The 13,082-nt window shown below is 36.2% G+C and overlaps 1 protein-coding gene across 1 annotated transcript in view; it reads left to right on the top strand.

The window, feature by feature from the left end:
- The window catches only part of LOC145776720 (uncharacterized), a 51,644-nt gene that overhangs the window by 16,459 nt on the left and 22,103 nt on the right, over nt 1-13,082 (top strand). The window contains exons 3-11 of the mRNA XM_082587948.1: nt 4,700-4,735; nt 5,151-5,158; nt 7,604-7,639; nt 8,247-8,282; nt 8,453-8,479; nt 8,831-8,857; nt 9,056-9,082; nt 10,497-10,565; nt 11,159-11,230. Of these exons, the coding sequence (XP_082444074.1) occupies nt 4,700-4,735; nt 5,151-5,158; nt 7,604-7,639; nt 8,247-8,282; nt 8,453-8,479; nt 8,831-8,857; nt 9,056-9,082; nt 10,497-10,565; nt 11,159-11,230 (338 nt within the window). The remainder of the gene's footprint in view (nt 1-4,699; nt 4,736-5,150; nt 5,159-7,603; nt 7,640-8,246; nt 8,283-8,452; nt 8,480-8,830; nt 8,858-9,055; nt 9,083-10,496; nt 10,566-11,158; nt 11,231-13,082) is intronic.

Genomic DNA, 13,082 nt, shown 5'->3' with positions numbered 1-13,082 from the left:
TCTTTTTCAAATGAGGAATGTTGAAGCAAGACAAAAGATGTAATTAATACGCGTTGAGTTTCTTTGCTGTCCAACATTCATGTGGCTCTGTAATATCATAAAACCAATATGGACATGAGAAATAAAGTTTAAACAGCTTTTGACACAGACGATCAGCATCATGAAAAACATTAGATGTTACAATAATTGTTAGCTGGATTACCTTTGCATTTTTTGGGATTTTAATTGCAAACAGCTACGAAAAAGAAAAATTTCTGCTTGGTGTTACAACCATGGACACCTTAAATAGAAGGACTCGTAACTCGCAATCTCGGGTTTTTAAACTTGGGTTCCAAAATCTTAAGACTAGTATGCGTAATTTGCGCAAATTGCGCATACATAGGCCTAACTATGACTTACTGTAGGCTACTATGGCTAACTGTTGCTAAATCTATTGAAAATATCCACAACAATTGCAGTTAACGATCAAGCAATGTTTGCCAATGAATTGCAGCACAAATAAATGGTTTGTGATGAAACAGTTGAATTAAGAAGTTGGTCAGCAGCGTAACGAAGTTTGAAACCGTCGAAAGCATGACAAAGAAATGTGAATTGCAACTAATTGCAACGCTTTTCACAAATTGCAACTGAGCACAATAAAAAACTCCCTTTCATGAAAGAGGCGAAAATGCATGTTAATAATAATGTTATGGTTTTTATTTATTGTTGCTCTACAACAGCTAAGGTCTTTTAGCGACAGGGCTCATGTTTAATTTTATATCAGGTTTTACGATGTTATCACATTATTACCCGATTTATTCTCACTGCGTTACGCAAGAAAGAACACAATCGGTACCGTTTTTAAAGTCTTCGCTTTGACCCGACCTGGAATCGATCTCAGATCTACCAGCACCAGAGCCGAAGACGAAACCACCAGGCCACTGAGCTGGTGAAAATGCATGTTGCACGCTGGCGTGATATTGAAGCACTCTACATGAAGATCGTAAAACAGCATCCGTTTAACAAAGGTCACATACACAGCTGTGTAGTAGGGTGGAGTGAAAAAAACTTTTTATAAAATTTTTATTAGCTTGGGGTTGGAAAACTTGCCAATTACTACTAAAACTAATTGTGCAAATTTAGAATGTAATCTGACGAGAGCTTGATCTGCCACCAGCCACTTGAAAATTTACCGTTGGGCCATTCCGTGTCAATTCACACAGTCAAGAAATTCAACCTATTCAATTTTTCTTAAATTTTACACACCTTTTCACTGTCTTATATGATGAACACCTGCAAAATTTGAGTGAAATTTATTAAGAAACACGAGAGTTATAAAGCATTTAGTTTGGGGGGATCTGCCAAGGGGGCACAATTTTTTTACTTTTGGCCATGTTTGAGGTCCTATTACTGCTTAAGTAACTTAGGTAAGAACCTAATTTTTTTACAGGTGATAGTACTTCTGCCAAATATTGAAAAAATAACATCGTTCGTATTGTCACTTTAAAAGATCAAAGGTCATAGACATCCAAATGTAGCCGTTTCCAGCTCTCGGTTAAAATTTTCCAAAATTTTAAAATCTTGCTAAGACCCTATTTTTGATTGGTTTTGGCTGAAATTTAGTAGAAATGTTGTTTACAGGATTCTCTATGACATTTCAGTGTAAATTTTTACTGGGGTCATGGGTAACCGGGATATTAAAAGGACCTCTTTTTTGCTTTTTGTCATTTCGACCCATGTTTCACATTAAATACCTCCCAACCCCTTTAATATTTTGTACTGAAATTTTCTCAGTTCATAGAAAATCCTGTAAACAACATTTCTACTAAATGTCAGCCAAAACCAATCAAAAATAGGGTCTTGGCAAGGTTAAGTTTGAAAAATTTTAACCGAGAGCTGGAAACGGCTACATTTAGATGTCTTTGACCTTTGACCTTTTAGAGTAACAATGTGAACGATGTTATTTTTTCAATATTTGGCAGAAGTACTATCACCTGTAAAAAAACTAGGTTCTTACCTAATTTACTTAAGCAGTAATAGGACCTCAAACATGGCCAAAAGTAAAAAAATTGTGCCCCCTCGGCAGACCCCCCAAACTAAATGCTTTATAACTTTCGTGTTTCTCAATAAATTTCACTCAAATTTTGCAGGTGTTCATCATATAAGATAGTGAAAAGGTGTGTAAAATTTAATTTAATTCTTGTTCCATTGACTTAAGTAAAAAAACACCCATTTTTGCCAAAATTGTAATATTTTTGCGACTAATGTAATAAGCTTCAAAAGACCTTTCATTGATATTTTAGAACAAAAAAGTGTGAAAAATGGAATCCTTGCCCCCCAAAACCCTGTAAAAGACATCAAAAGCAAAGTTTTATGAATAATTTATACCACATTTTAGATGGACCCAAGTTTGGATTTGGGACCCAAGTTCCAAATACCGAGCATAGCAGATACTAGTCCTTCTATTTAAGGTGTCTATGGTTAAAACAGTAACAAAAGACGTACAATGTACTGCGTAGTGCGTATATTTCAAAACCATTATATGGAATAAATTGATGCTTTCTTCTTCCACATTATAACCATAATAAATATTGATTGCAGTTAATAAGCAATTTGTTCTTATTTTTTAATTTTATTCTTTAAAAGTCTAACCTGCAGAGTAGGATTTCTCAAGCTGTGTCATGACTTTATTTAGCAAAGTTAAAATTTTGAAGGAGTGGAATTGCCCAGATAGCGTCCTGTAACAACGTCCCTGCCTTGCTGAGGTTGATTTTTTTTATTTGCAGCTCTGATTGCTGAAGTTAATAGGTTAGTATGCCACATGATGATGTGTGTTACGATCATATCCAATCACCCACTAGAAACATGGTTATGTTGCATTGCTCCCTAAGACCTGGGTTACAGGCATTGCAATGTGATGATAGTTTGTATATTGTATCCACTTTAGCTTCACGAAACACAGGTACAACCAAACTTTTCTTTTCAGTACCTCTAATCACCCACTGGAAACATGGTTATGTTGCATTGCTCCCTAAGACCTGGGTTACAGGCATTGCAATGTGATGATAGTTTGTATATTGTATCCACTTTAGCTTCACGAAACACAGGTACAACCAAACTTTTCTTTTCGGTACCTCTAGCATCTGCACAATGACGCTACGATGTCTTATGCTACTTCTAATCTTGTAGTTATGCGACGTTGTTGACCATCACAAAAACATCACAGTGATCAATTCGTTCGAATAAATTGACCCCAAATAACTTTATTGCGTAAGTAATAGCAAAACTATTTTGCTCAGACGGAAATTTCAGCTTTACGTGGAGTTTTTGTTTGATTTGGTTTTCATCGTTGTGAGTTTTATCAACAAATTACTGTAGGAGCCGGTTGTACCACAGGTCTGGCGCGTTGCCCCACAGTGTTTATTATTTATTGATAAGGCTGTGACTGGACATTGTGTTCGCAAGGCACAAGTCTGTTGTTTTTGAACAGGAAAGAGACGGTGCTTCCGAAGCGTTTCACTGTCTGACGTCCCGACTGCCACCACATGTCAGGAGAGATAGAATGGCCATTTATAGAACGGTAGTGGTCGATTCAACCGATCCTGTATCAACAAATAAGATTGGTGCATCTCTCGCAAAGTTATGTTTTCATATTATAATGTTAAACCAATGAAAAAACTGGTACTGCTAATTTGCATTCATCAAATGCTGGCATTTGCACAACAATCTAACCTCTTAGTGTAATTTATTAAGTTAAGAATCGATTTCGCTATAGTAATAGCATCTTCAGCTAGCACATGTAAAAAAAGAAGAAAATTTCGACTCGAAAACATCGACTTTTGATAACTTAGTGGACCTTTGCATAAGTATCGGCTTGGAACTAATCAGGCTATTCGCGTGCTACATCAAGATTCAAGACAAAATTACATGCAAAGGCACAGTCTATTTAATTTTATTAGGTTTCCTATTTCTCCAATTTGTTAGCAATCATTGTTATTAGAAAAACAAAAAAGTTTGTCTAGCAGCAACGTAGTGTGTTGTATTTTTTTTAAATAGAAGTTTGATTAGTTATTACATGAACAGTTTCTTATTTACTAGTTTAACATCAATCTATTCTAAAAGAAGCATTATATCAGCATTGTAAATAACAGTCACAGATAAGTCATACCTACGTTTCGATGTGTGTGAAAAGACGTTGAAACCATGTAAAATTTAACACACTTTTGACTAGGTTAGCGCAGCCTTTTTTTGTGAAAATATTCGGCAATTCTAAAGTTTATTTCAAGCGTACTTGATGGATATTTAATTAACTTCAATAATTTTTATGTTTCTTGAAAAACGACAAGCACTGACACACTGCTGTCATTCATGAGAAGGGTTTCGAGAAAGTATTTTTCTATCGATATAACATAATTTCACATCATAATACTGTGAAAATATCGATGCTAAAAGCTCAAAGATACGTTTATGTTTCTGTTGCTTTGGTAACGCTATTATATTTACTTATGCGAACATAGTTTTTGAAGAAACACAATGGTTTGTGATTGACCTTTCATTACTTCCATGTCCTTGAACTTTGCTGAAGTAGCACGAAGGGTCTAGAATTGGACATTCATGTCAAAGCTGCATCCGTTTGCTTGTAGCCATAGTTATTGCGAGCCCTTGAGTTTTGAGTGTTGTGCCCATGCTCCATTTAAGCTTTTTTATTTGTTTATTTCAGGAGAAGAAGGGAAAAGTGGAAGACGTGGAAGAAGAGGTATGTCTACTTGTCTAGTTTGCTTTATTGCGTCATACTCCATTTGTAGTGTTTAGTTTAATCCCTGGTGGGAAAAAGTTGGTTTTAAAATTCTCTTAAAAATGTGACGCTTTTTATTTGTTTAGCTTTTAATGCTGAGATCCAAAACTTGAAAAAAAGCTTCTCACAATATTAGGATTGAAAATTCATTTTTTATGCGACAACGTTTTATCGATGAGTGATACATCTACTCTGTGAAGTTTTGTCTATAGGTGATCCTGAACCCTTAGTTTTGTAAACAGATTTTCGATTCGTTTGGCAAACATGGGTGGTTTTAGTCATAAATGTCAAGAGACACTGCACTGAGAAAAAGTGACCGGTTAATAAAAGTATTGTCAGGTGTGTTTCTCTAAAATATTTTACTTTTAAATTGCAGGGAGACCGGTGAGTCTACAACTTGTCTTCTTCAAATTGTCTTTATATGTGTTGTTCGACCACAAACACTCAGCCCCAACATTGGTTGCTGAAAAAAGGAACCGTTGTTTTCCGCTGAGCAGTGGGCAGTGTATAAACTGTATATGTAAAATCGTTAAACCGTTTCACTCCAGGCATGACGACTGGAAGCTGAATATATGTTTATTGTTGTCAATGCGATGTCGTGTATCTTTTGCATCAAGTCCTGTAGATCAGGTTTGAACCCAATTACAAGACCATCGTTTTCTGTCTTTCAAAAATGTCACAACATATCAACAAATATTATATTGAATAAATATAATATTACTGTCACTTTTCGATGTTTTGCTAGTCAACAAAAGTTGCTTGTTTTTGGCATCGTTTTCTCTGTTCACGTTACGTCAAACAACGATTTAAAAAGGGCTGCTTTTGTTGGCTAGATTGCCAGTCTGTATCTTCAAATCACTGCAATAGTGTTACTGACATGTAAAACATCTTGCAACTCTCTATTTTTCAAGACAGTTTGTAACTGGAATTTGCCGTATTTAAGTGCAGCTTGGGAGTAGTCTTGTTTTTGCTGGAAAATTTATAATTGGTAATTAAGCTTTTACTGATATACTTGACAATACTATGGAACTCCATGGTCCTTTAAAACGCAATGATTAAACACTAACTTTCTTTTTGTTTTATGTTGTTGTGTCCATTTTGCCGGATTTCAGGGAAGACCTGGCAAAAACGGATTTCCGGTACACAAAATGCATGCTGCTACTTTATCGCTTCTACAAATTGTTTTCATCCTACTGACAATCATGTCATCTTTCTAGCCACCAAATCAATCATTTTTACATTGGTTCAACGTCTATAGACCTCGCTTGCAATCTAAAAAAGACTGATTTACTGGCTTGGTTTTTGCCTGCGTGTCTGAAACAACCTACACTTATTTCACATGAAATCTACTAGATGGATTTCAAAACTTGACTGCATGAGCTCGTTTGACAAGCATGTGCATGCTGAAAGCCGTACATTCCATGCACGTTTCATGTTTATTGCAATGCATCATGAGAAGAAAGCTTGAGCTAGGCTTAACGACATTCATCCATCTCCGCAAAATATAATTAATAAGCATCTTTTCCATGGCGATAATCTAATTGCCCTGCCTTTTAAACACACATTAAAGCCATTGCTTTGTAGTGGAGCGTTCATTAGTCAGCAATGATGTCATCAATCAGCTGGCTCATGACAAGCAAAAGAATTTGCAGCTCGCGCAGAAGTTTCTGAGCTCTCAGAACTGCTTACTATATGGCCGGTGCATATTTTGATTTTCAGCTTATTAGAAAATGAGGATTTCTACTGACATATAAATATATCTTGGCAAAACGCATTGGTGTGTCAACTCAATAGAACATACAGTTAGTTCCTTTTGCAATGTTTTTTTTTTTTATCCTCGTTTACGTTAAGAGGTATAACACCCACCTTTGTCTTGACATTAGTCCACTTTTTCTGTTTGTAATTGTTCATTGAAACACTGAAGCTTTCATTTGAGTTGACATTCTAAGTGCTTTTTGCCAAGTGCATGATTTTTGCGCAAATAACTTGATCAACGCAGCAAAGCATGTTTATGATAACTTACGATTAAATTCAAAACGTATTAAAGATGGTAATATAAGTGGACCTGATCCCATTACCTGTATGTGTACGAAATGGGTCCTTTCCGTCAATAGAAGTACAGCCAAACCTTAAAATATTTTTTCGCTCACTTCCTGGTCCCCTCAAGCCAACGAGACCGCAAAAGTACAACCAGCGACACCTAGTGATGGTGAGTAAAGGCTGATGTGAAAACTGCCTAATTCCTCATATCATGGCTTATCATCCAATCTCATTGTAGAAAACTGAAGATAAAAATTTATGTATAAATTTTAGCCTAACAAACAAGGTTTTCAAGTTGCAAACCAGAGGCAAGAAAATGACAAACAGTTTGATTTAATTGATGAAACTTCTTCTATTTGCATCACTCAATGATATCTAATCAGTTGACTTGGTTTTAATCAACATATTTCAACACAGTGATTGTAAAATGCTCTTTTTTTACTACTTTTACACCTTATTGCCGCACTTCCAATCTGGCGTGTTTCAGTCCAATAAAGTAATTATATGCGTGCCAAAATTTTATTGAAAATAAAATTTTTGTGTACACTGCGGTGTAAGAATGTTAGAGCATTTATGTGTAAGGCCTTGATTAGGAAAGCATGTATTTGTGATAGGCACAATGTTGTATACTGGTTTGGGTGCATGCCTGTAGCACTGTTGTGAAACATGTAATTGTTTTTAAAATATGTTTTTAAACATTGAGATTAATTTTTACTTCGTAGTAATCACAGTAGGCTACTCTTTGATACTATGATAAATTGATATTAACTTTCCATCTTTTTTGCACAGGGACCGATTGGACTGCCTGGCCAATCAGGCCTCAAGGTATTTAAATCATAAATGCATAAGTCATGGTAGACCTTATTGTTTTTACCTACCCGAATAGAAACTTTCTACATAAAAGATATGGCTCAAATGTGCCAGTTCTTCGAAGCAGGTTGATTTTAATGCTCGAGTTGAAACAACGCATATATTTCATATTTTAATATGTGGAAAATGTCAGCTTTCTTGTAATATGTTAAGTTGGGTTGATTTTTTCACCACACTAAATGGTCGGTATATGCTGTTTATGACAGTGTAACAAAACGAAACCATTTAGAAATATTGAGCTAATTCAAAGTAAATCATGGCTTAGCTCACCTTTTCTGTTGATGAAATGTTATGGTTTTGTTCATCCCATATCTGACTGGGTGTTTACGCTTGTACTAGCTGCAATAAGCTGTATGCTAAAACACCAATAAATGGAGATATGTATATACATGTAATGTCTACACATGGGTAACCAAATATACATGTAGTAAGGCGCACATCTGTGGCCAGAATGGTAACAAAATCTAAAGTTTTTCTCAGTTAGTTATACTTTTTACCATTGATTTAGGCTTCTACCGTATTTATTATGCGTCTTATTGTTTTTCGTTTATTTTGCATTCAGGGTGCCACGGGTCTACGCGGATTTCCTGGTTATCCGGTTTGTGACGTTGTCAGACGACAAGCAACATTCGCTGCGATTTGTTTATCAATTGTTGTTTTTGCTGTCGACCCCTTTGTCTTCACTGATATTACCATCTTTAATGCTCTTGTTTAACGTTTTTTTGACGTAATAAGATTTTTTTAAATTTAACATTCGAGTATTTTCAGGGTCCAATGGGATTGACTGGACGACCGGTAAGTAGACCAGCATCGCTTTCAAATCAATCAAAATGTTTTGGCTAGTCTTTAAAAGCAAACGCATCAAGTGAAAAGAAACTTACATTTCTTGTACCAAACAATACTTCATCATTAGTTTTTTTTTCAGTATATTTGTTGATAAATTGAAAAGTTACATAAAAAGCGTTACAAGCGGAGATATAGGCTACGTTTTTGAGTATTTTATATGCACTTTTGTTCCAAAATAAGGCGCAATAGGTCTACCAAATTTAAGCAAACTGGTCTGAAAATAATACCTTTCAAAGAATCAAAACTAAACATAAATTTGAAGTCTTAGTCTGCTTCAAATGTTTGCTTGGTTATTTACAGGGTGCTGATGGAAAAGATGGAATCCCGGTAAGTTGTGCCTCATGTAAGAAATCTATAATGCCATATCGGTGGTCACAGTTCGGTTCACACATGAAGATTTACGGTATCCTTGTAACTTGAACCTAAGCTTTTGTCTTTTATAATATTTTCTCATTAATGGATTTTAAGGACAGCGCTGATCTAAATTACTACCAGCCTAAGGTTTAAAAGGTTTTATTTTGTCAGGGTTTACTCGGAGAGAAAGGCGACAGGGTAAGTTTTTTAGTTTTTGTTTGCTACCAACTACGAGCTAGATGCGCGGTTGTTACATGTAGGCTACTGTGTATGAGAGTTGCATAATTAACTAAGCATCACCATAATAAAGTTCTGAATGCCAGACACAAAGCTACAGTAAGTAGAACAACTTCAAGTAAATGAAATCACTGAGCTATCAAAGCAGTCTGTGGAAGATAACTTTGACAAAGTGCAAACATGTAAGGTTGCTTGGACAGTGGTGATTTCACTTACTCGAAAAATACCAATAGCAGGCGTATTTTTAATCTACAGGTCGTTGCAGCGGATTACTTTTATTAATCAATCGGAAGGCAAGATTTAAAAAGCTGATTGCAGTCATGCGACGAATGCACGTTAGAAAGCAAAGTAAATGAACGTTTCGCCGTCGCCAGCTTGGGCTAGAGGGTTAGGGCTAGGGAATAGTCATTTTGATGGCGTGGGTTCGATCCCCATCCTTGCCATTACTCTTTTTTCTTCTGTAATTACGAAACATAGTTCAAGCAAGAATCAACTCTCTGACTGAGTGCTAGAAGGTTCACAATGCTGCAGTCAGCTGGTTCGTAGAGAAAATTATCCTATGTTGAAGTGTCTGCCGGTCAAAATACCCCACCTGCTGCAGCGACCTACAGATCACAAATACGCCAACGGTGGAAGTCCATATCAGCAACTTCCCAAGTAATATCTCTTTTGGTTTAAGAAAAATAATGTATTTTACTGGAATTACGTACTTAATGTTTCATAAATAAAAACAATTAACATATGTATTGTTTTTTGTTGTTCGTTTTTTTGTTTATATTTTTAAATGTGACAACAACTATAGAATTATTTTGGAATGTATTTCTTCATCTGAAATAAATCAATGCCTTTATCGGTCATTTGAACGTAATCTACATGTGGGTGTGTTACTTTTCACATTTCCGTAATATACAGTAAAAGTAACTATTTCTTTTCTTGGTTTATGTGTCAAGATTCACGCTTCCGCCAGCGTGCAAACTATTAGGATTAATCGTCGAAGGAGGCTTTCTCGATCTGAGAATAGATGACTTTTCTGTATTATCTTATTGTTTGTGTTGCATGTGTGATACTTTGTAGTGGTACAAAGATACATGCATCGTTTTTATTTCTATTGGGTTCGTGGTCAATATACGTAGCTTGAAGTTACATTTTCTGAGATCACCAGGATTTTCACTTGACAGTCATAGTTTTTTTTTTTTTTGAAAGATCTCGTGCAGAAACTAACAAATCGCTCTGTAATTCATTAGCTCTTTTTGGTTTGTTTGCTACCAATTTTAAAGTCTTGCAAAAGTTTTAGCTCTCTTTTCAGAAGTTTTTTGTTGTCTGTCAAGTATTGTAAATAGGTACAAGCTTTCACATGCAACATTTGCTTCTCCAGGGCTTTCCAGGATTTCCTGGGCTCAAAGGTAGCAGAGGAGAGCCCGGATCTGGATTTTCACAAGCACAGGTAGGTCATGCAAATGCTTTCTGTTCAAGACGTTTTGGAACAACTGTCTCTTCAACTTCAACAACTTATGAATGTTGAAAAAGACATTGTTATCTGTGAAGTTATCTTATTGCATGGTAGTGTACAAGTACTTGTAGCGCACGATAGCATTAAAGATGTTATTTATTAGGTTTCCTACAAAACAGAGCTATCATGTTTTATTGCAATGTTGTGCCAACGAAAAAGCCACAATAATTTCTAGCAGATAAGCTTATTTCGTCATAATCAACAAAACCATGCAATATTTAGCATACTGATAATAAGTTTAACTAATGAAAATAATGTGCTTTCCAAAATGTCTTCGATATATGAACGTTAAAAAGGAGTGATAGATTTAAGGTTTTCAGCTTTGGCTGGTAAGGGATGACTGATTTATTCTAAACAATAAACATTCTCTTTGACCTTCAAAGCGTTCGGTAGCCTACATACGACTTTCTACCAACAATGATTACAAGACCTGCAGAAAACTTCCTTTTTGAAAGCGGCGAGATTGTTTTGAAAGTGAAACCATTTGACTAAAATTTATTTGTCAAAAATTTGGGTCGTGTCAATAGGATGCTTCTTCTGTCACTGCTGAAAGCAAAGATAGCAAAGGCGGCTCTGATTCCGGATTTTCAACATCTAAGGTTCAATTGACAGCGTGTTGTTGTTAGTGGTTTGCCGTGGTATTTTTTTTAATGTTTCGACCAATGTCTGGCTTGAAAATCCACAATTTTTGTTGCTTCAACCTCTGCGATGGTTAATCAATGAAAACAAGGATGGATTTTTAAGCTAGGGTGTTGTGTGATTTTTTGAACTTGCAGTAACTCTGTTGTCTCTGCCAAGTCCGTTTCGAATCGAAACAGACTATTTTGATCGCTTTTGTTGAGCTTTTTTGTTTCATTATTGCTGCAGCTTTCGAAGATGTGATTTGCTTCAACATAGATTGTAGATTTTCTAATATTACATTCAAAAAGATAGTAATTTTCAAATATCTGTGTCTCGCTAAGCATATGGTGAATTCACAATGCTTTGAAGCAAGATTGAATTGTTTTGTGTTTCAACTTCTACTTCCAAGTGTTCCAAGCGTTTTTGCCTTCGCTGCTTTATTTTTCTAGTTCAGATGTATTTGTGTTGACTTGGGGCCTGTAATCACATCTTTTTAGTTGAAAATACCAACTTTCTACTTTACAAAGAAATTGTAGCAACTTTTCATTGGAACTGAGTTAATACCCTTGCGTGCAAAGCAAACAAGCGATCGGGGAGGTACACTAGCACAGAGATGCAGATAAATAGCTGTCAACCTGCATCCTCATTGTTGGAGAAACTGACTTCGACCTAGTCCAAGTAGGACTCCACAAGCCCTTTCTTGTTCGTACTTAGTAACCCAGCAGCTCTAGCACCAAAGGGTCCCCGCTGTCTGCTAATGATCTCGTGTTGATTGCGGAAACAAGCAGCAAACTGCAGAAGCAACCGGAAAAGCGAAATTGCTTGCAAAGTAGTGAACTGAAAATTAGTAGGAAGAAGACGGTGCGTATGGAACCGAGTGACATCATTAAACTACAGTGCAAGAAGCCACCAGCTCAGTGGCTGAGGGGTTTCTCCTTTGGCTCTAGGTCTGAAATCGATTCCAGATTGGGTCACACTGAAGACTAAACAGTACCGATTGTGATCTTTCTTACCACTTAAGAAGGAAAACAACTTTTGGTATTTGGAGACTGCTTTCAACCTGTCAAACGACCTCAAACCAGAAGCTATTGCAAGATTTAAAAAAGCCCTGATTAACTGAAGAAAATCTACTGGGATACATCGTAGCAAGTGTATTTAACCAAACTGAAATGCTTGGAATACAAGGAAAGTGTACAATGTAAAAACATGGGCCACAAATCAGCGAACAATTTGACAAGATGAAGTTAGCAAGGTTTAGATGTTGCGAAAAACCGCTGGTCACGAAGCTAACTGAAATTATGAAGAAACACAGTTAAAGTTTCCTTTAAATTGTAACACTCCACGAAAGTAGGTATTGTCCGGAGCAGGTAGCGATGGTTTCAACGTTTTTTAAGAGAAGAAGATGACCACCTGGTAAAACGAACAAGGCGATGTGCACAGCCTAAGACAAGATGACGCGAATGTGTCGGCATCGATTTGATAATTTTTGACTTGACTGGACCAAGTTTACAATCGTTGAAAGTCGAAACTTGCTGCTGATTGAAAAAGAATGATAAATTCCTTACCACAGAAGAAGTGCGTTTTGCTTTATCAACTTCGCTTCAACCAAACTTTTATGTGTTTTTTGTCAAATGAACAGGAATCGATGATGTTAGCTTTTAAAAAACACCATATTGAGTTACCAAACTGAGGTTTTCTGCTTTACATTCAAACCTGAAGGCGACACAGATTAGTCAAATCAAGATGCAAGGCTTAGATTTTACAATATTCGGTCCGGCCCGTGGGTCGTATGTTGCCCGCCCCTGCAATATTGCAACTTAACTTGTTTTA

Source organism: Aplidium turbinatum, chromosome 9 (genome assembly GCF_918807975.1).
Source record: "Aplidium turbinatum chromosome 9, kaAplTurb1.1, whole genome shotgun sequence".
In the NCBI taxonomy this organism is placed as follows: Eukaryota; Metazoa; Chordata; class Ascidiacea; order Aplousobranchia; family Polyclinidae; genus Aplidium; species Aplidium turbinatum.
This window is presented reverse-complemented; position numbering and strand designations above follow the sequence as displayed.